This window comes from Suncus etruscus, chromosome 9 (assembly GCF_024139225.1).
Source record: "Suncus etruscus isolate mSunEtr1 chromosome 9, mSunEtr1.pri.cur, whole genome shotgun sequence".
In the NCBI taxonomy this organism is placed as follows: domain Eukaryota; kingdom Metazoa; phylum Chordata; class Mammalia; order Eulipotyphla; family Soricidae; genus Suncus; species Suncus etruscus.
In genome coordinates, this window is record NC_064856.1 from 36,294,250 (window position 1) to 36,318,323 (window position 24,074).

At 34.6% G+C, this 24,074-nt stretch overlaps 1 protein-coding gene across 2 annotated transcripts in view; it reads left to right on the top strand.

Moving 5' to 3' along the window:
• The window catches only part of GRM5 (glutamate metabotropic receptor 5), a 483,470-nt gene that overhangs the window by 450,091 nt on the left and 9,305 nt on the right, over positions 1 to 24,074 (top strand). Inside the window, exon 9 of one of the 2 annotated variants that reach the window (XM_049781307.1) lies at positions 7,027 to 7,122. The exons of the other annotated variant lie outside the window; for it this stretch is intronic. Coding sequence (XP_049637264.1) covers positions 7,027 to 7,122 — 96 coding nt within the window. The remainder of the gene's footprint in view (positions 1 to 7,026; positions 7,123 to 24,074) is intronic. 2 annotated transcript variants of the gene reach the window in all.

Here is a 24,074-nt window from a genome sequence, read left to right on the forward strand (position 1 = left end):
AAAAGAACTAAGATGAAAACTAGCTTCTAAAGTTATTATAATCAAGGGGCCTGAGCAGTGGTGTAGAGTGGTAAGGCATCTATCTGCCTTGCCAGCACTAGCCTAGGACAAACCACAATTGATCCCCTGGAGTCCCATATAGTCCCCCAAGCCAGAAGCAATTTCTGAGCCCATAGCCAGGAGTAACCCCTGCGTGTCACCGGATGTGGTCCAAAAAACTAAAGATAACTATATTCAAGCTTAAGAGGATGTGCCTGGAAGAAAATTTCTCATGTACCAATTAGTAGAATCATTGTCACTCTTAAACAATAGGTAACTGAAATGGCAAGGAATACACAGACAGTAAAATTTTTCTTTCTTTTTTTTTTTTTTTAGTAAAATTTTTCTTTCTTTTGTTTTCCTTGATAACTTCTTAGTGTACTGTATTTTCAGTATCAAAATACTTTCCTACCAATCCCGGGCCTCATATCTGTATTTAAATACTTAACAAACCTATTATATACATTTATTGTTTAATTTTTAAATTTATTTGTCTTAGTCTTTTATTTTATTAGTCCTGTTTAGTCATTCTGAACAACATAGTCCATACGGAAATTTTAGTAATCCAATGTTACAGACATTGCTAGGGAAAAATAAAATGGAGTGAGAAACAAAATATTTTATTCAAATACTAGTGGGTAAATTACATTTACTATAATTATATGTAATTCTTCTCCTTTCTTCTTTTTAATTTACCAGGTAAATATGAGTTCTTGAACTCATGTTGAATTGAAGATATAGAAATCCTTGGACAAAGTACTACAAAAGTAAAACACAAAAAATATCCTATATTAAGGCAACTAAAACTAATTTCAGAACAAAATTTCTAAGTTTATCAAATATATTTAAGAGACCAGAGACATATCACAGTGAGTAGGGCATTTGCCTTGCAGATGGTCAACCTTGGTTACATCCCTGGTATTCCTTATTGTTTCCCTGAGACTTCTAGGTGTAATTCCTGACCATAAAGGGAGGAGAAACCCTTGGGCACTGTTGGCTGAGACTTAAAAGCCAAGTAAAAAAACCAAGCCAACCAAGCAAAAAATGAAATCCTATTTGTGACAGTTCATTGTATCAACTTTATACACCAGAAAACAAAGTGTAAAGACTATATACAGAATAAAACTAGGATCTGAAGACAAAACACAACATTTTTAAATGATAGATGAATGGTGAATACATTACCTGCCATTTAGTAGGTACACAGTAAATATTTTGAGAGAATACTTACAATAATAATGTTATGCATATTTTTGAACAAAGAGACATAGAAAGTCTGTAAGCACCACTCTCACTGACTATATAGTCTATCTGCTCTCTGTGAACACTTTCAAACATTCTCATGGTATTTGCATCCATCAATATGCTGGTAATTTTCAAGTAAGGCCATTTTCTAACCTCCAGAATTTTAAACCCATCTCTCTATTGAATATGTTCACTTTGATATCCCATCTGTATGTCAGATTCAATCTTAAACTTTTAATACATTGATCCAAATTAATTCTTTATACATTTTATTTGTTTTAAGTGCACCATGCAAGTTAGGGATGGAGGTAGAATTATGGTGGTTTGAGTTTCTTTTTCTGTTATGTCTTCATAAAATGTATTATGTAATTTCTGTCTAAATATTTTTGAAAGTCTACTTTTCATACACATCATAGTTACCCTAAGTCATCTCATTATCTCCTTCACAGACTATTGAGCAGAATTAATCTATCTCTAATTTTATTGCCCCAAGTATATAGCATTTTGTTTTAAAGTCAATTCTATTCACATTTTATCTTAGTTTAAAGATATCTAAGTGGATTCTTATAATCTACGTTATTAACCCATTCATAAACTAATTTATATAATCCTTCCTCCATCTGATCCATTTTACCTTCCATATTTTACACAAATACATACAAAAAATGCTGGCCCATATCTAGCAATGTTCAGGCCTTACTCCAGGCTCTGTGCTCAGGGATCCCTCCTGGTAGGCTTGAAGGACCATATGGAGTACCAGGGATCAAATTGAGTTGCAAGTGCCCTACCTACTGTAAAATAGATCAAGCTACACCTTATATATATTTCATGTAAATTTTCAAACACGTGAGCATGGAATTTTGTACAACATTAATTTTTTAATTTACATAAATTTACAAAGAAAGATACATAATTTTTTAAAAAGATGCATTTCATCAACTTATTTCCATAGACTTACAATCTGTGGAATTTCAGGAGTTTAACTTTATTCATCTACATTAATATATGCTATATATATGTAGTTGTAATCATATCTACAATCAATTTTTTGTTTGTTTTTTGGGTCACACTCAGCAGCACTTAGGTGTTACTCCTGGCTATATGCTCAGAAATTGCTCCCGGCAGGCTCGGGGGACCATATGGGATGCCAGGATTCGAACCATTGACCTTCTGCATGCAAGGCAAACACCTTACCTCTATGCTATCTCTCTGGCCCCTACAATCAATTTTTTTAAAAAATTCTATTAAAAATATCTAGGGAGCCATTTTTAAATCTTGGTTTCCCTACTCATGAACAGTGTGAGTTGGACTTAGTAATATTGTTTCTCCATTGCCTGTTTGTTTTTGGCTTGAAGATAAATAGCACATATTCACCTACAAGGAAGTTTCAAGAACTGAGAAATATATAGCATGCAGAAAATAAACTGATCCATTCAATATTCTGTCATCAATGTTTTCATTGTTATTCTTATTGTCATCTAAAGGCAAAATCATTATGACAAATTAAGATGTTTATCTGAAGAATGAGTTAATATTTTAGAAGTATGCAAAAACACATTGTAATTGTGTGTATATGCATGTTTGTATACAAACAGGTATTGGTAGAATTAGAGGTCACAGATATAGAACTACATTTATAGTTATAGTTTGGTAAATGTCCAATATGTTAATTTTCTACATGTAATAAGCTTTAACAGACATTTTATAAGGTATGAAGTCTGAAATACTATTTTAATGGAAGTTCCATCATTCTGAAATAAAGCAAATAGAAGTGTACATCTGCAGTAGCAATTAAAGAACATTATTAGTTATTTTAAATAGTTTTTATTGATGAAAAGAACAATAATTAAATTAGCAAATAAAATATGGTTTATTTAAAAATATGTTAAAAATAATTAAGTTACAAATAGGCAGGGGGTGTCTCCAATCTCTACTACTGGCATTTTATCTTATTTTAATAAAAAACTATTTTAAAGTTACCAAACGCCGAAGTCAAAAGAATCTCTTGCTGGGGCCAGAGCTGTGGCGTAGTGATAGAGTGTTTGCCCTGCACGCAGTTGACATAGGATGGACTGCGGTTCGATCCCTTGGTGCCCCATATGCACCCCCCCCCCAGGCCAGGAGCAATTTATGAGCGATTTCTGAGCACATAGCCAGGTGTAATCCATAATCCCTGAGTGTCACCAGGTATGGCCCAAAAAAGAAAAAAAAAAAAAGGAAAAAAAAAGGATCTCTTCCTTCAGAGGAATAAATATATATGTGTATATATGTTTATATAAGTAAATAATTTGAGAGTAAAATTTTTCCACAAAAATTTAGTTTTTGTCCATACATAGCTGTGCAAAGAGACTCCTCCTGACTCTGAGCTCACAGATCACCGCTGACCAGTTTGGGGAATGATATAGGGTACTGGGAACCAAACCCAGGTGAGCTAAATACAAGGTAAACACTTAACCATCTGTTATTACCAGGCCACAGAACGTTAGCTTTGTTTGTTTGTTTGTTTGTTTATTTTTCAAAGAATAGAATATTTAGGATCTAACATACACAGGGTTATTTGGTATGGTGTGTATGAAAGGAATGTAAAGTGAAATAAGGAGAGATTGGGGAAAAGAAAAAGAATATCTAAAGAAAAGCGAAAAGCGTAAGATCACGAAGAGAGTAATGTTCAAACTTTGCTATATTTAAATACCTGGCAATTAGCTTAACAATCTATATTTAGAAATGCTTTTTAAAAATTCCTTCATAAAGAAACACAACAACAATCATCTATAATATATATCTTGTTTGTTTCAGGGGTCACACCTGGAGGCACTCAGAGGGTTACTCCTGGCTTTATGCTCAGATCACTCCTGGAAGGCTCAGAGGACCATATGGATGCCACAGATTGAACCTGGTTGGCCATGTGCAATACAAAAGTCCTACCCATTCACTCCTCACCCCCCCCCTCGTCATATTTATCATGGGGCTAGGAAAATAAAACAGTGAAATACAGAGAAATAATACAGCAAAGAACTTGCTACGCATTCAGCCAACCCAGTTTAAATCTACATGGCCAAAAAAGGTCTCTGAGTACAGAGCTAGCAGTAATCCCTAAACAAACCTAGGTGTGACCCAAACTCTCCCACAGAATAAAATATTAGAATTCTTAAGCTACAGAGCAACATTTAGATTGTGCAACTGAATTCATATATATGTACTATACGTACAAAATACTTTCTACTGAAATGTGGAATTTTATTCAATGATTAATGCTTTAGTAAGGATTCTCTTCAAGAGTGATTACTTAAGTATATTAAAGTTTGCTTAATCAGGGTTGTTCTGTTTTACCTTCTCTAAGAAATCATTAAATTCTTTGTTCTCTTCCTTATGGTGTAAGATCCAGTATCATTAACGTCCTCTTCTCTCCTTCTCCCACTAGAACGCCAGCTCTACTAAAACAAGATTTTTGGATTATATATCTTTTATCCCTAGTATAAAACAATTTGTCAAAAAAAAATAGCTATAAAGCTAACATCTATTGAATTTTAAACATATTTTAACCTCTATTTTGCTTCACGAAATAAACCCTTTTGTCCAAATACTTAGTATTATTTTTAGTACCTAGAAGAGAAAATGACTATAATAAGATATGTTTTTAGGCTAAAATACTTTAATTTTATTTTATTTTAAATTTTGAAAAGAAAAAAGGAAAAGAAACTTTTTTAAAATGTCACCATTTTAAGGGGCAGGTGAGATAGACAAAGGATTAAGATGCAAAACCTGTATTTCTACATGATTCATTCACTTTTAGTTCCCTAAGAATTGCCAGTTTTATTTTCTTCTTTGCTCTTCTCCCACTCTTAGCTCTACTAATCACTGAACTGCCAGCTCAATAGCTGGCACTTTCTGGGAGTGGCACTTTCTGGGAGGGCCCTCAGGCACTCAAAACAGAAGTTGGAAGCTCTTCCTTTAAAAACATTCAACCTTTCAAGAGTAAACAAACCTAAAAATACTTAAATTTGTCACTATTGTGTCTACTGAGTGCAGAAACATGGATGAAGTAAAACATTCACTTTTCTAGAAGTAAAACTATGGTAAATTGCCATTAACCCTTAATAGTCTCAGAACCCTTCAATCTTTATGGGTAATTCTCAGTAGTCTAGGCTTGTGACTTTGGTAAAATCAGTTAAGAATCAATTTCCTCATCTATAAAATAGAAAAAATAGTACCACTTTAATTACCCCATAGGCTTGATTAATTATTGATATAAAGGATATTTTCAGGGCCAGAGATATATATAGTATAGGAGTTAAGGGTCTAGTCTGGTGTGAGTCCAACCCCAGCTCAATCCCTCACACTTCTTATGGCCACAAAAGTACTGCCAAGTGTAATCTGATTACAGGGCCAGGAGTAAACCCTGAGTGCTAAAATGATGTGTCCTTCTCCAACAACATCTATTATTTTTATAAATCATACTGGCTCTGAAAACTTTCACTTAAATGTAAGGGGTTTAGAAGCTCCGTGTAGCAAATTAAAACTGAAAATGTAATGATTTATTTTTATATTTATACAAAATTTGCTTTATTCAAAAGTGTCAACATTCATAAACAACACAAATGTTCATCAAGTGATGGATGGATTTAAAAAAAACCCATTGCATACACACACAAAGATTAAGTATTCAATGCCCTTCACATTATGAGTGAATTATAAGTTTTGGTATTTTTTTTTCATGTAGAGAGACTGTTCTTGACTATAAAATGGAGTTTAATTGTACAACATTTACATATAAGGACTATATATTTTCTCTTGTGGCATCACCAGTTTCTAGTAGAAATGCTTCAATACATTATTATTCAATGAGAGTTTTTTTAAGTGAGGATTATGAAAATCTACAAAACTTGATCATGGATGGCAAAGCATTATAATGACCAAAAAAGTGAGTTTTAAACTAAAATTCCCTGTTTAAAAACTTTAATCAATCTATTTTCTTTATAATCTTAGGTTTCTTCTTCTGCCGCAACAATCTTGATGCAAATAAATTTAGGTAAAGATTTAGTACCATACCTGACAGATGGTAAGCAGTAAATAATTCTAGATAGTCATTTTTGACTGCAAGAAATTGCATTCTTTTCACCATCAACTATTAAATACTATCAATTAATAGGCAATTTAACTTATTGATAGGCAATTTAAAAGAGTAGTTAAAAGACTGTAGTAAAGCACAGTGGGTATGGTGTTTGCCTTGCATGTGGTTGAACATATTTGATCCACAGCATCCAATATGGTTGATCCCTTGAGCCTGCCAGGAGTGATTTCTGAATGTATATTCAGGAGTAACATCTGAGGACCACTTTAAAAAACAAAAATGTAGGGGCCAGAGCGGTGGCACAAGTGGTAAGGTATCTGCTTTGCCCATGCTAGCCTCAGATGGACCTCAGTTTGATCCCCCAAGGGCCCCCCAAGCCAGGAGCAATTTCTGAGTGCATAGCCAGCAGTAACCCCTGAGCGTCAATGGGTGTGATCCCCCCCCCAAATAAAAGTAGTATACATGCAATACATATGGTTTAAGAATTCATATACTCGTTCAACATTATTTCTAACAATTATCCAATAAGTGTTTTAGGTTAGTTATTGCACTGAAAATCAAGAACTGGTATTGTGGCATAGGCCACCTCTCTCTAGCTCTTCCTCAGCCTGGCCAGTAAAACACACAATCACATTTCTTTGTTTGCTCCTATCCTTGTTCATACTCACCAGGTACAAAGACAGGAGATTGGCACAGCACAAGTCCGAAATAGAGTGTTTCACCCCCAAAGGGAGTATGGGGAATGGTGGGAGAGCAACAATGAGCAGGTAAGCAAACTGTGATGGCTTGAGGCAGTGTGAACTAAATGTCTTTGAGCTAGAGGAACAGTTGGCTCCCTGGTCCGGGTCTTCGATCAACTGTGCATTTCATATAGTGGGTCCAAACTGGGCCACCACTGGGTTTCTGTCTGTGTGTTTGATTTGTAAGAGTCATGCTATTCTCATGTAAACTAATGGGAGCCTCCTGTACCAGATGCTTCTGTCGCCCAAGGTTGTGCGCTTTGCATGTCTGAAGCCTTAGCTCAGTTTTCCTATGGACTTAATAACCTTCAGTAGACCAAATTACTGTGGAAGTCGAAGGAAATTCACTTTTTTCAGGAAAAAACAATCAGGTACCAAAACAGATGGAAAGAAAATTCAGAATTAATTTTGAGGTAGGATTGCAACTGAAGAAAGATGCCAGGCCCCGATCTCTGCAGAAAAGTCTAAGCATCTGATTTCCTTTGAATATATCATCATATTACAGTCTAAGAAAATGCCATGCCAAACTAATGAACTGTAGAAGCAATAGACTTTTTTTTTTTTTTTTTTTTTTTGGTAAACTGAAATGAGGAAAGCTAGTCCTCCTTTGGCTACTGAGCTTTGCAGCTCCTTTTCTTATCTGTGTTTGGTGATAATCACCCTTGTTGCTGTGTTTTGCATGCTCCTTCATATCAGCATTCACAACTGAGTAGTGCCAAGTAAATGTGAGTGTATTTGGGGCTACAAGTATCAATTGAGCTGTGCTGCATGATTTGAATGTGCTTTAATGCATGGGATGGGATTTCTTGAAGAGGCTTTTGACATAAACTCAGTCAAAATTAAAAAAAAAAAGATTAACATCAAAATTCCTGAATACTCTTGGATCTTTGATTTGGGAAATTACTCACTACTTATCTTCTCCACAAGCCCATTGCTAATCTGTTGTCCATTTATGGTATAAAGATATCTAAGAAAAATCTTGTGTAACAGTATGGATTGTAGGGGACAGAGCGATAGCATGGAGGTAAGACATTTGCCTTTCAAGCAGAAGGTCAGTGGTTCGAATCCTGGCATCCCATATGGTCCCCCGAGCCTGCCAGGAGCTATTTCTGGCATAGAGCCAGGAGTAACCCCTGAGCACTGCTGGGTGTGACCCCCCCAAAAAAAAACAAAAACCAAAAACAAACAAAAAAACCAACAGTATGGATTGTAGTAATAGTGAAATCCAGAAAGAAGTGTGCATATGTATATATGTATGCTTGTGTGTATGTGTGTACATGTGGTAGGAGTAGAGTCTGAGATCCAGCAGCAGAGGGAAAAGAAAATTCTATCTAATTCTATTAAACTCAACCCAGAACTTGTTTGCTTCTTCAGTAGTGGATCCCTCCTGGTTTAAAATGTCATACTTTAGCCAAAGACTACTGCATTGTAAAAATTTATGGCAGGGACATTCAAATAGCAATAAAAATGATTACTGGAACTATTTAACTTACAGCTTGAGTTAGTAGTGCTGGGATTCATCATCCATGAATCCCTGAATCAGAAAAATTATATAACAATAAGAATAAATTCATTTAATAAAATAATCTCTTTATATAACTATCTTTAAATCTCACCGTATCTGGAATATTCACTTCAATAAATAATTTTGTGAGAGGAAATAGCAGACAAAAATAAAACTTCTATTTCTTCAATATATATATGTATATATATACATAATCAATATATATGTATATATATAATAAAAAGCCATAACACTATCCTTTAAAATAAAACAGCACTGGAAATGAATGAACAAGATGAAAATAATTTCATCAAATGAGAAGCCATGGGTTCTATCCAGATTGATTTCTGATTTGAAGCAGTTGTCTAAGACTGAATTTACCAACCCTATCAAAAGTTAAGCATAACAGGGAAACTATCTTAGAAAATATAATCTCAATGTGTAGTGAAACAATTTTTCTCAAGTTTTACTAACATACTATGTCCATGAATTAATATTTTGGAATAATATATTCATCTGGGAGATGTCACAGCTATTCACTACAAGCTTTAGGTCTACATTCTGTCTTACATAGTTCTTGGGATTTGTTTAGTGCTTGAAACTCTCATATCTGATAAATACTCTGATTAGAATTACTCTAAATTGTCTTGACTGAGAATGGGGTATAAGAGAGCATAGGATTGGAATTGGGACACTGAGAGTAAGAAATCCTAGATAAAACAGACCAAATTTTTTTGGCTTGGGGACAGATCTACAGAGACAGGAATTCATGAGCCAATTTTGTTAACAGTTTAGGTCTACAACAACAATATGCCATTTGGTTTTTGTTTTCCCATTTTCCTGCAAATAGGCAAGCAAATAGCAAAGCTTATTACATTGATGTGCTCTAGTGTGGCAGAGTAGAATAATGCATGAGGCAATAAAGGCAGGTCTCTTTAATAACCACCTCAGCCCTAAAGATAAGCACAGTTATCTGGGTAAAAATGGTGTTTCCTTCTTTCTTTTCCTTCCTATTTTTTTTAGCATTGCACAGAGGATGTGGGTGGGAAGAAGTCAACCTATCTCTAAGAAAATATCCTGCTAGAGAGCAAAAAAAGTTCTGAAGGCATACAAAAGGAGCAGACCAAAAATTTAAAGTATTTCATTAATTTTTCTTTTATATTTTTTCGCAAAAATAAATATATAATACCTATCCAAAAATATAGTTTTTAAAAAGCCTTACAAAATGTTATCAGACAGAAATGAACTATTTATATGAGCTGTTTTTAAATGAGGATAGAGAGTTTTTAATCCCAATGGAGTGGATCAATAAATGATAGGTTTATAAGATTTTCCAGATATGTAGACTATCAGTCCTCCATCATATCCAACCCTGCTTCTACATCTGATTGCTTACCAGAGATATAGTCAAATGCTGTATTTATTATGCAAACATTTGGGCAGGTTCTATTGTCCTTACTGACCAAGAATTTTTTAATGAAGTTTAAACAACCACAGAAAACCAGAGTGTTACCCAGAAACTTATTTGGCTTTGTGTTTGATGATGAAATTATTAACAGGCAGAGACATATGAATTCATGACTAGTGTGAATCTCTCAGAGCCAAACTACCCTGGAGGCAGAGGAGTTTTATGAAGCATGTAGTTATAGCAGGAAAGAACACCATTCTGCAATCTAAAAATGTCAGGGGCTTATGAACACCAGCACTCTCCTCTCCTCTCTCCACCCCATATTTTGAGAGGCATAAGAACATTATAAGTACCCATAGTATTGGAGCTTCCTGAAGTGCATTGCTGTCCTTGCTTCATGCGTATGATTGTACCTTTTTTCTATATTTACCATAACATGTCATATTTTCATATTTTCACAATGCATAGTTTAAGGGTGTTTCAAAGCAGAGTCCTTTTGATTGCAGGAGAATGAAACAAAGTCCTAAACAGTGAAATGCTCTAAGGGCTGGAAATTCTCTAAATCCTGTTACCATGTGAGTTAATACAGAGATGGTCCTTCCTCAGGAATGGACAAAATCTCAATAATTGATCTTATTTCCTATCTTAGCAGGGACATTTTATCAAGTGACAATTGGATCTGCATTTTGATGTGTTCATGTTACATCTATGATGTGGCTTCCTGCGATTCCCAGTGTGACTGAAAACAAGCTTAGTCAAGTGAGACAGAGATATCTCTAGTCCCTTTCTAGTGCTTGAGGGAAAGAGGAGACACTGTGTTAATTTTATTGTTGTTATGTCATTAAATCAATTATGTAAAACATTAATCCCCAATCCAGTGAGTAATAAATTTTTATTAGTAAATGCATCACCTAATTTTAGAGAATTTAATGTTTAATAAAGGTTTAGAGAATCTCATAACAGTGAGGTCATAAAAGTTATTATAAAATTAGCATAAACTCAGATTTTAAATGTAGACCCCAAATGTAATATAACAGGATTGTTTTGTCTTTAGTTCACTCAATTCACAAAGGTAATACTCATTTATGAAGTACCAACTTATGAGTCAATACTTAAGACAAATGGTTGACCAAGACATGACCTTGAATAACTGGTTATAGAGTTATTTTAATTATTAAAATTATTCTCCAATAATCCTTTGGAGAACAGATTCATAATTACAATAAAATATTAGACCTGACTCACACAGAACACTTTATGCATCAGATAAAGGTCCATTGGATAACATAAACTATGCTATCAAACAAAAATTAGAAGAGAAGCTAATAATGATAAAACTAAATTGAATAGTTTTTAAGAGCTAGGCACTTTTATATAAAATTCAATTTTCATTGAATGGATTCTCTATTTTCAGTGTAGTAAAGGTCAGCCTGTTACATAAGTGATAGATTTAACTTCAGAAGTAGACTTCTCTTAATTAACCCCTTGCATCAGATTAATGTTTTAGTTCTTATAGTAAGAGGTTTTTTAAACAATGGAAAGATAGTGCAGTAGGGAAACCATTTTCTTTGCCTGGTCTCTGGCATACCACATGGTCCATGAGTCATTCTAGGAGTGAACCTGACTATATGACTAGGTGTAAGCCCTCATAATACCAGGTATGCCCCCACCAAAAAATAAAACAGAAAGACACATTCTAAAACATGAAATAACAATTGATACCATTACTATAATTATCCTACATCAAACAATATTATGTTGCTATATATAGTATTAATTCTCAAAATGTTATAAGCAAAATGTTTTTCATTTCCTTGGTTTAAATGGGGAAAATAAGAGTTAAAAATTATCAACAATGAATATTGTGAAAATTCTAATGAAAATTTTGAAATAAAAATATTTTAAAAATATTCCTACCTAGCGTATGACAGTGAATTAACCTTTAACATCTTTAATATAATTTTTCTGTAAAATGAGAGCAAGAGTGTAGAACTACTAATATTAAATACTCTAAAAAATGATGCACTTAAGCAAATAGGATACTTAGCATACTATCCATAAATTCCCAAATAAGTTCAATAAAGTTTAATTAGTAATACTATTAGATAAATACCTTTATAAAATATTGTCTATCACAAGGGCCAAGGCGATAGCTCAGCGGTAGGGTGTTTGCCTTTCATGCGGCTGATCCAAGATGGGCCTCAGTTTGATCACCAATGTCTAATATGGTCCCCTAAGCCAGGAGCAATTTCTGAGCACATAGCCAGGAGTAACCCTTGAGCATCACGGGGTGTGGCCCAAAAACCAAAATAAATAAATAAATAAATAAATAAATAAATAAATAAATAAATAAATAAAATTGTCTACCACATACCCCTACACTGATTACATATAGTTGTATATTCAAAAATAAATCCAGGAAAAGTACGGTAAGTAAAATTAATTCTAGTGCTAAGTACAGCATTACTTCAATCATATAACTTATATATTATAAAACTCATACTCTCCCATAATTGCCTACAAAATAACAAACATCTATAGAGAGAACAGAGCTTAAAGATTTTGACTTGACTGTAGTTGATCCTCAGCTCCAGTATTTATCCCTAAGCACAGAGTAAGAAATAAGTCACTTAGCACTTTGCATGAAGTTCTCTCAAACCCCTGACCCTAAAGAAAAGAAAAACAGACTACATATTTTAGACATTTAGAGAAGTCAGACCTGTTTTTAAGTACTTACCTATATGACACTTCATTTGTTATTTGAAAAATGTAAAGTCAGATTGCAATTTGACTCCAGAATACAACTTTAGCAACTATGATAACAACTATATCTATACCAGTTTTTAGGATGAATGAAATTCATATACTGAGAACACAAGACTTTCAGTTTTTTACTAATCTTAATTTGATCCCTTGACTTTTATTTTCTCTGTCTCATCACAGTTTCTCTTCTAAATGTTTTCTAACATAATCACTTATTTCTACATCATATGTAAAAGCATATTGTAGATTTTCCTCTGTGTTCTTCTATCTTGCTTATGCAACTCCCTCTCCCTTCTATTCTACTTGAGACCATTGTAAATTACAAGTCCTTCATACTTGTATTTCAGGCATATAGTGACAGTGAATTAGGTCATTCCCACCACCTGTATTGACCTCCCTGCACTAGATTTCCCAGCATGCATCCCATACTTCCATCCATAGCCCCAAGTCTACCAATGTAACAGGTCCAAGTTGTGTTTAACTTGTTATAGTTTTGGTATCGTTATTTTATTGTCATTAACTTTGGCTTGCATATTTAGTACTGACCATTTATTTTTTCATTCAATGCACCTAAAGCCACTTGACTCCTGGGCCCCATCCACTTTTTTTTTGTTTTCTCAATTTGCAGAATGGCATAGAAATATGAGATAAAACAAAGGGAATCATGTTCCAAGTTTCTATGAAAAAGGTGGGTGCCCCTATCTAGAATATATAAATAAAATATAAAAAGGGGGCAGGTGTTGCAAGGTTTTTTTCATATAGGTGCAGTAAACATAGGGGAAATTAGAAATGAAATACCCATGGCCTTAAAAAATATATAGGTGTCTCTACCCATAAAGCATTCTGCCATAGATCAACTATAGGCTCCACGTATGCTAATTTTCCAACCCCAAGGTCTTTCTTTATGGTCTCAGAAAAAGTTCTACTCATTCATGGTTGTTGTAGTCAGTCTTCTATAATTAGAGATCTTGGTTTTTGCAAAGATCCTAAATCAGGGGCTGGAGTGGTGGCACAAGCTGTAGGGCATTTGCCTTTGTATGCACTAACCAGGACGCATCCTTGGCATCCCATATGGTCCCCCAAGCCTGGAGTGATGTCTGAGCACTTAGTCAGGAGTAACTCCTGAGCATCACTGGGTGTGGCCCAAAAAGCAAAATTATATAAATAAATAAAATAAAAGATCCTAAATCAAAGTTAAGGTGTCACTGAGCATCTTCTGATTTCATCTCACCATTAGGTGATGTGGCAGGGAAACCTGCCCTTAGCGCAAATTGTTGCTATTTTCTCATCATCAGGCTGTCTTATGAACCTATCTGGAGCAAGTTGGTGCCAGGGCAGCATTAGGGCCTCCCCCTGGGGGAGAGTTTGATTCCTGGTGTTGACACAAAAATCGGTGTCAGTTCCAAGGATAGAATACAAGGTTTGAGGTTGGACAGTAGATGCCTGATCAATTTAGGCCTAAGTCAAGTCCCCAAATCAAATGTTCAAGACTAAAGACAATCCTGCAGTATAAAATTTATGGATTATTATACTTATTGGATATTAGGGATTTTTATCCCTAATTTCTTATCTCTAATATTTTTATCTCTATTAGAATATCCCATTCTATTTTTAAGTAGAAATAAACATGTACTTTGTTTTCAAAACTAAATTTTCAAAACTAAAATTTTGTTTGTTTGTTTGTTTGTTTTTGGGCCACACCCCTTTGACGCTCAGGGGTTACTCCTGGCAATGTGCTCAGAAATCGCTCCTGGCTTGGGGGGACCATATAGGATGCCGGGGGATCGAACCGCGGTCCGTTCCTTGGCTAGTGCTTGTAAGGCAGACACCTTACTTCTAGCGCCACCTTCCTGGCCCTAAAACTAAAATTTTTGAAGTATTTCAATAACCTTTTCTAAGCTACTTTACATCTGTCAAACTCCCAAATTCTAAAGTATTATTATCCCTAATCTTCTTATCTCTGTTAGAATATCTCTATTCTAATTATTCCTAAGTAGAAATTAGCATGAACTCTGTTTTCAAAAATAAATTTTCAAAACTAAAAATTTTGAACTCTTTCTATATCTAAGTATCTAAGCTATTTTACATCTGCCAAACTCTCAAATTCTAAATTCAAAAATAAATTTTCAAAACTAAAATTTTGAACTCTTTCTATATCTAAGTATCTAAGCTATTTTACATCTGTCAAACTCTCAAATTCTAAAGTACTTTGAATTTACTACTGACATGACCTATCTAGTTCCAGTCTCTTCTCACACAACCTGTGGTTCTCAGCACTTATTCTAGCTCTTTGCTCATAGATAATTTTGGTAGGAGCTCAAGGGGACATCTGTGGTACAGAGACTGAATCTGGGTTTGCTGTATGGAAGACAAGCATCCTATCTGTTGTACTATCTCTCAAGCCCCAATTTTAAGCTTTTGAAGGCATAACATTTGTTCTGATCAATCTTATATGCAATTTGAAAGTGATGTTTCTAGAATTTTAAACAAACAATATTATTATACACTAATCTGAAGTAAAAATAATATAATCACCATTGTGTGCAACCCTCTTAGAGGAATCTCAGTGAATGCTCATTAAATAAAGACTTGACAGGGTCTAGAGAAATTAGGTCTTCCTTCAATAATGAATACTGTTCAGTATCACATCCTCAATATTCAATAGTGCTATCAGTCTACTGTCTTATTCCACCAGTTAATAGTGCATAAAAACAGTTTGGGGAAGTTTGTGTTATTTTAGAGAAGTATAAATTAATCTTTACCTTAGGAGCTGACAATCTTAATAAAAAAGTGTAACTCATTCTGAAGGAACCTTCGAGAGCAATAGGAGACATGATGAGGTTAGATTTGCCCTCCAGAAAATTTGCTCTAAAATTGATTGTAGAAAAGAATTCTGATATGCAATTTTAAAGTGGTGTTTCTAGAATTTCAAACAAACAAAAAACAACTTTATATACTAACTGAAGTAAAAATAATATAATAAACATTGTGTGCTACTCTTTTAGAGAGGTCTCAGTGAATGCTCATTAATTAAAGAATTGAAGGTCTAGAGAAATTTTTTTGTTTTCGTGTTTTTGGAGGGGTCACACCGGCAGCGCTCAGGGGTTACTCCTGGCTCTATGCTCAGAAATCGCTCCTGGCAGGCTCAGGGGGAACCATATGGGATGCCAGGATTTGCACTACCATCCTTCTTCATGCAAGGCAAACACCCTACCTACCTCCATGCTATCTCTGCAATCCCTAGAGAAATTATTTTAATTTAAATTTTTGATACTAGATACACTTGTTCATGAACCATTTATTCCCAGTCCTACTTTTTGTATTGTTCCAGTTATATTTTTAAAATAATTTATAAAAATTGAAGGAACAAAAATATACATACTGAATAACTTACAGCAATAATTATAATCCTAAATTCCTAGAATTTCTTTTACAATCTAATAACAATAAAAGCCTCACTCTTGCAAATGTGCGAGTGAAACAGAAATTACACTACAATGAAAATACAAGATATTAACTATATTCCTCACTTTCTTTCAATGTTACCAAGAAAGTAAATAATTTTTGTGATAGGATTCTATTTAACTTATTAAATTAGTTACATAATTTAATATATGTGTACTTGGAATCTGGGTCCTTTCATTTCAGTACCTTCTCCTTTCTTCATCATCTCAGTATCTTCTCCATTCTCTACGTAACTAATACTGTTTTTGATGAAAAACAAAGGAGCTAGCCAAACTCATTTTTTATTAGTTTGATCTCATTGAGACTACAGCCTTGTCCAGTTAAATAGTGTATTTTATCATGGGTGTGCACACATATACAAGTACACACACACACAGACACCAAAACGCACACTTGTCAGTTCCAAAAACACATACATACAATCTATACAATAAATAATCTGGTAGCTTTATTACAAATACAAACATTTGAATACATTTTACCCATCACAAAATATTTGATAACTTTTTTAATTTTCTATTAAATGAAAGAAAATCACAAGTTTGTAATGTAAAACTGCATTTCAAAATTGAACATACCAAAATGTAAACAACTGTAATGAAATCATCAAATTGATGATCATATTTGAGTATGCTGTATTCAGCCCCATTTCTCAAACTGTAGGTAAAATTTGGCGATGGTGCCCAATAAATCTTATTGTCATAATTCCATTACATAGATAATACCAAAATATGGGCAATTTAGTAATCAGATACAAATAACAGATACAGATAATCTGCCTTTTTTCACCCAAAATCCTTATGTATTTTCAAAACCCACTCATTAAATGGTGAATCATTTTGACCTGAATCTTTTTCACATTTATTTTAAATGTCTATCACTTATAACTCCTAAATCTATCTTTTATACTGAAAAGCTAAAGAATCATAAAAAAATTTCTATAACTAACAGATATTCTGCTTCATATCTTCAAAGCAGAGATTATACTTTTACAACACAGGATCTTCCATATACCTATAATCATACTTTCCAGTGAAAGGTCATTGGAGGCTTCCATCAAGAGATCAACTAAGTAGAAACACCAAACTCTTCTCTCTAAAAGTGAAAGGAATATAGGCCCTGAAAAAGGGCCAGTTTCTGGAGGAACAGTGACCTCACTGGGAGGGGCATTTAGAGACATCATGGAGGGTAGAACTATGAATCAGATCAACTCCTTGACATTGTCATGAGAGGACCTCCAACTGAAATGACAAGTGAAAAATAGAGATAATTTCTTTTGGATAGCAGCATGGCACTGGGTAGCAGAGCTCCAGGGCTAAACTTGCAGATAGCAAATTTCCAGCAAGAGGTCAGGAAACCAGAATTGAAGATGAAAAACATTAAACTCTCATCTGTGAGTGTCAGAGGCCATATAACAATTCCTATGGTGGCTGATGTGGTCTTGAACCAAAGATGAGATAATAGTTTAGCCTGTATTCTCTAATTGGATACAGGCAGATAGAATTTGAGCCACAGGAAGAGAAGGACAATCATGGAGTTCACTGGGAACTGAATAAACTCTACCTGTGACCTCCTTGTCAGAGAGGCTTCTCTCTCCCTCTAGTTTGTTCAGACCACCTGTTCTAACCACACCTAGGGTCACTGCTGGTATTGTGTTTACCTGCATTTCTTTTTTCCTCTAGTCATAGCCTAGAGTACCTCAGTGGAATGCAACATGTAAGAGAGGAAAATTTTTTATTTATGATCCCTATGAACATTGGGGTAATTCTCAAGGTTTTCTCTTTTTACTAATATTGAGCCTTAAAATTGACCAAAGTCAACAAATGGTAAATTTAAAGACATATATTTGTCACAGAAGATGGAGCAAATCAAAAGACCAGGGAAATTTCAAAGATAGGACCTAATGATCCTCCTGAAAAAGACTTAAACAACAGTAATAACATTGTTAAATAAAATCAGGAAAAAGTGAAACAAAGATAAATTATGAAACAGATTTAAGAATAAATAATACATTTAAAACTAAAATCTAATCAAAAGTAGGCAGATTATTTGAATAATTTTATCCAAAGTTATATTGATGGAACATAGACGTATGAAAGATCTTTATCATTGGTTGTCAGGGAAATTAAAACAACATGGTATAATAATGCATATCTGTGAGAATACTTTATATCAAAATATAGCAATAAGGGTTGTTAGAGACAGTATAAATGGATAGAATGTACGCTTTGCATTCATGAGCCCCTAAATTCTATTCATAATATCTCATAAGGGCAACTGTGTCCTGAAAGTCCTTGGACAGTGATTCAGAGCAACACTACTTTGTGCTAAGCACTACAACTATCAATCTCACACTACCTGGAGGGGTACCAAGTCTCCCAGTATCAACAGAGAAGTTTCTATCTAAGAAAAAAAGAACAATAATACATGTTAGAAGAGACTACCAAAAGTAGAAATTATTCTGCATTATGGGTAGGAATTATAAACTGGTGCAAGCATTTTTTTAAAAAAGTACTTTTATAGGAACTAAAAAGAGAGCTACTATATGATTCAGCAATTCTACTTTTGGCTATATACCTAAAAATAAGATAACAATATTTTAAATTTATATTAACCTCAATATCTAATACAGCTAAAACAAAGAAGTGACCAAAGTATACTTTAGGAGATGATTTGATGAAGCTTCAGGGATAGTTCAATAGCTTAGCATGTCTGCCTTAAAAGATTATGACATTAAATCCTCAATGCTACTGGAGAGTCTGAATGTAGTCCTGATCAATCTACTGATTAAAATCCTCAGTACAATGAATGATTTGTAATTGAACTGCAGCAGTGAAGTAAAAGGATTACAACCCCCAATTATGCATCACAAATAATAACAAGCATCACAGAAAAATATTCCTGTAATACCCCCACTCCTAATCAAGGCAATAACTACAAAGGAAATGGGGGAAGTATAAGTGGTTGTACCTTTATACAACAGTACAATTGCTATTTTAATTGCTATTTTTTAAAATATATTTTTATTTAAGTAACATGATCATAGTTGGGTTACAGTCAAAAATAGAACACTCCCCTTCACCAGTGTAACATTTTCCTCTACCCCCTACCCATCTCCTGCCTATATTCAAGACAGGCATTCTACTACAGTTATTTGTTTTTAAGTTCAGTAAATTGTATTTTTTTTCTTAAAGGATAAGAGTAAAAAAATAAAGTAAAGGTTTGATAGTGGCAATCACCGTTGTTTGCATAGGTCCAGAAAAATGGGGAAAACAGAAAAAAATCCTTGGCCTGACTACAAAAAGGCCTTACCCCAGAAGTTTATTGGCACAAGATTGACGCTGGGTTCCAGGCATACCAGTCTGTTTAACCTGAGTCATTCTCCGTGGTCCCGGTGAAACTTTTTCACACTTTAGCTAATGTTGGTATCAGTTTCTTATATTTAAAGATTCTGGATTCTGTGTATTTCTTTCATCAATGTCAGGATGATGTGGAGCATCCTCTAGTTTCAGCATACTATTAAATGTGGAGCGATCTGCCCGGCAAGCAGGCTGTTGCTGAGTCATCTGGGTTCTGGGAGCACTCTTTGGAGTAAGTCAATGCCAAAACAGTGGTAGGTCTTCCCTGGTAGAGGCTTAGATCCTGGTAATGTCATAGACAATTGTGGTTGTTTCCATAGATGGTAATCATTGTTCAGGTGTGTGTGGGCGATGCCCATTTTTCTGAGGCCTAAGCCAAATCATAATGCCAATGTTTAGGGTATAAGGCCTAATTACATTACCAAATTTGTGTTCCCATCTCTATTTAATTGCTATTTTTAAAAAGATCAATTTGCAGGCCAGAGATATAATACAATGTGCACTATTTGCTTTGTATTTGGCCAACCCAAGTTCACTTCTACATACAAGATAAGGTTTCCTGAGCCCCACCTATAAGTGATTCCTCAGCACAGAAAGCCTGACCAAAGCTGGATGTGGCCAAAGAACATCTTGGGGGGGGGGGTTGTTATTGGTCCACACATGATACGTGGGAACTATGTAAGGCTCTGTACTCAAACATTACTCCAGGCTCTGTTTGGGAGACTTTATGGGATACCATGGATCAAACTCACATCAAAACAAGCATCCTACCAGCTAACTTATCATTCCACTCCACAATTTAAATACAAAACAAACAAAACCCAGAAATAATACATGTTGGAAAAGAGTATCAAGAAAAATAAATTCTCCTGTATTGTGGGTAGAAATATAAATATACCATCACTCCAGCCCCACACTCTTTTTGTGCCATTATCAAAAGGATGAAAAGAGTTCATGGTATTTATAACACAATTACAGAGAGAGAGAGAGAGATGGGTTGATTTTCTATGTATGCAAAGTACAGGTATATAATTGAGAAATAGACAAGTAAAATATAACTGATATTAGAACTAAGATTATATGAGGAACAGTTAGTAAGGGAAGAAGTTTGTTGGTTGCCAGAACGCACAAAGCCCTCGACCTGCTGGAGGCTCAGCAGGCAAAACTCTGAAAAGATACTTCAAGCCTTTTTAGTAGAGAAGCCAGGGGCCTTATGGCAAACATTTAGGCTGGGAGAAGGACGAGAAAGTGAGAGAAAGCTAGGTTTGGGGCCAGTGTAAGGTCAGATTGAGGGCCAGGTGAAAGGAACAGGTATACAAAGTAAAGGATAAATAAACACAGCCCAAAAAAGATACAGCCAAAGGTCTGTCAAAATCAGGGAGAAAAGCTATAGTCACAAGTATAAATAGTTCACTGCTCCAACAGACTCTTCAAACTGCCACTAACAACTTCACTCAGAGCCTCACTGAGGAAAGGGTGTCATAGCTCCAGCCAGTCAATGGCAATGATTAAGGTCTTCCTTAAAAAGATGGGCCCCTTTTATGGCTGGTGATAAACTGCAACTGCTGCTGGGGTAATACAGTGATGTAAGACAAGAGTTGGGGAGGAAAGATATTTCATGACAGTAAGTATTTAAACAGCAGAAAAGTAAAATAAAATTTCTTAAGGAAAAATGAAACACCTTATTTTTTATTGTATTGCACTAAATCCTTTAAAACATAATTTTATCATATATGAAAATGAGATTGTTAAATTTTTCTTTGGGCCACATTCGTTGACACTCAGGGGTTAATCCCGGCTATGAGATTGTCAAATTTTTGATATGTGTGATGAATTAAAATTTGTATATAAAAATACACACAGAAACATTTTAAAAATTAATGTAATGAAGAGAAAGTATTTTGCAAATGTAAGACAAAAGTATTAATCATAGATATCTGCTATTTTTGTCTATGATTACCTAATTAATTTTCTATAGGGGTAGGTAAAAGAGTAAACATGTCATTTGTGAGAATACAACATGATTGACACATTGGAACCAAAAGAAAGTACAGCAGGTAGGGTGTCTGCCTTGCATACAGACAAGCCTGCTTAAGTCCTAACAACCCCCAACCTTGGAAGAAAAGATCCCTGAGCCAGGAGGAAATCCTCAGTACTGCTGCTTGTCATCCTAAAAGAAAACATTTGACCTAAGCAAAATAATACCATATATATAGACATATATACATGTACACATGTATATATACATATAAGTATAGAAACACATATATGCACATATATACATATATACATTTATATACACATTTGAATTATTTTAATATTATGAGAATATATTTTATTTTTTAAACATAATTGTTATATAAATATAATATATCAATAATATAAACATATAAATATAGTTTTAGGATTAAAACAATGATTTATTCATATATTTTGATGAGTGCTATAATAAATTAATCAACTTTTAAATGTATATATTTATATTTTTCTTAGGGTGAGAAATCTTAAGATTTAGATTACTGAAACTTTTGAATATACCACATATTTTTAATTACTTTATTAAAACACTGTGGTAATAAGGTTGTTCATAATATACTTGGGATATTTTTTCACAATTAAAAAATTATTCATTGGACAGGTTTGGTGGCGCAAGCTGTAAGGCATCTGTCTGCCTTGCCCGCGCTAGCCTAGGATGGACCGTGGTTCCATCTCCCGGCGTCCCATATGGTCCCCCAAGCCAGGAGCAATTTCTGAGTACATATCCAGAAGTAATCCCTAAGCGTCAACACGTGTAGTCAAAAACCAAAAATATATCCACGTTGTTTATGAATGAGTTTCTGTCATATAATGTACAACAAACACCCTTCACTAGTGCATATTTTTCAACAGCAATGTCCCCATTTTCCTGCCGACCCTTTTCCCTGGCTATTTCTGGGAAAGATATTTTTCTTTTCTTCCTTTTTCTTCTTCCTCCTCTTCTTTTTCTTCTTCAACATCATCTTCTCTTCCCACTCTTCTCCCTCCTCTTTTTCTCCTCCTCCTCTTTTCTTCTTTTTCTTCTTTTCTTCTTTCTCTTCTTCATCTTCTCTTCTCTGTTTCCTCCTCTTCTCCTCTTCTCTTCTCCTCCACTTCCTCCTTCTCTCCTCTTCTCCTCTTCCTCCTCTACCTCTTCTCCTCTTCTCTTCCTTTTCCTCTTCCTCCTCCTCTTTCTCCTCCCCTCCTTCTCCTTCTTCTTCCTCTTCTAATTATTCTTTCCTTCCTCTTCTCCTGCTCCTCTTCTTTTCACCTTCTCTCTTTCTCTTTTTCTTCTTTTCTTTTTCTTTCCTTTTGGACATTGTGCTTTGCAATATTATTACTAAAGGTGTATCATGCATATCACTTTATTTACTTTCAGCATCTAGTTCTTGTACAGAGTGATTATTTCCAAATGTCATTGTCATAGTGGTTCCTTCTCTGCTCTAACTGCAATTTCCCACTGTTTTTGGCAAGATTTCTACCATGAACTTGTCCTTGGGGCCCACATCTTTATTGTCTCTGAATATTAATATTATCTATTTATCTATCTGTCTATCTATCTACCTACCTATATATCTCTATCTATTTCTAAAAATGAGTATGGCTATTTTAGATCTATCCTTCTCCTTCTGACTTATTTAGCTCAACATAATACTCTCCATATCTGTCCAGGTATAAGCAAATTTTCTGACTTCATTTTCCCTAACAGCTGTGTAGTATTTTATTGTGTAGATGTAACACAGTTTCTTTATCCACTCATCTGTTCTCAGACACTTGGGTTATTTCTAAATTCTGACTATTGTGAATAGTGCTGCAATGGACATAGAAATACAGAAAGCTTTTATGCATTAACACCATATATTATTGCCAAGCATAGTCACCCATTGTATCTTACATCCTAAGGATTTAATTTTCTTATAAGTGCAGATTTTTCCTTACTTTTTGACCACCGTCAGTCATTTTTCACAACCTTATAAACTTGATTTGTCAATTTGTACTCTGCTGTTTTTCTAATTTCTTTTTCCCTAATTCTGCATTTAATATCAGAGGTGTTTTGACATTTGCTTTTTTTTTTTTTTTTTTTGGTTTTTGGGCCACACCCGGTAACGCTCAGGGGTTACTCCTGGCTATGCGCTCAGAAGTCACTCCTGGCTTGGGGGACCATATGGGACGCCGGGGGATCGAACCGCGGTCCGTCTCCTAGGCTAGCGCAGGTAAGGCAGGCACCTTACCTCCAGCGCCACCGCCCGGCCCCCTTTTTTTTTGGACATTTGCTTTACATCGCAACTTGCATAATACTTTCAAATCCACCTATGTTGTCACAGATGGCAATATGTTTTTATATGGCTTGATAATATTTTGTGTGTGTTGCAAACTCATTATACATTTTAATCCATTTATCCCTGTATGGACATTTAAGTCATTTTCATACTATAGCTATTTTATTTTAAATAATGCTGAAAAT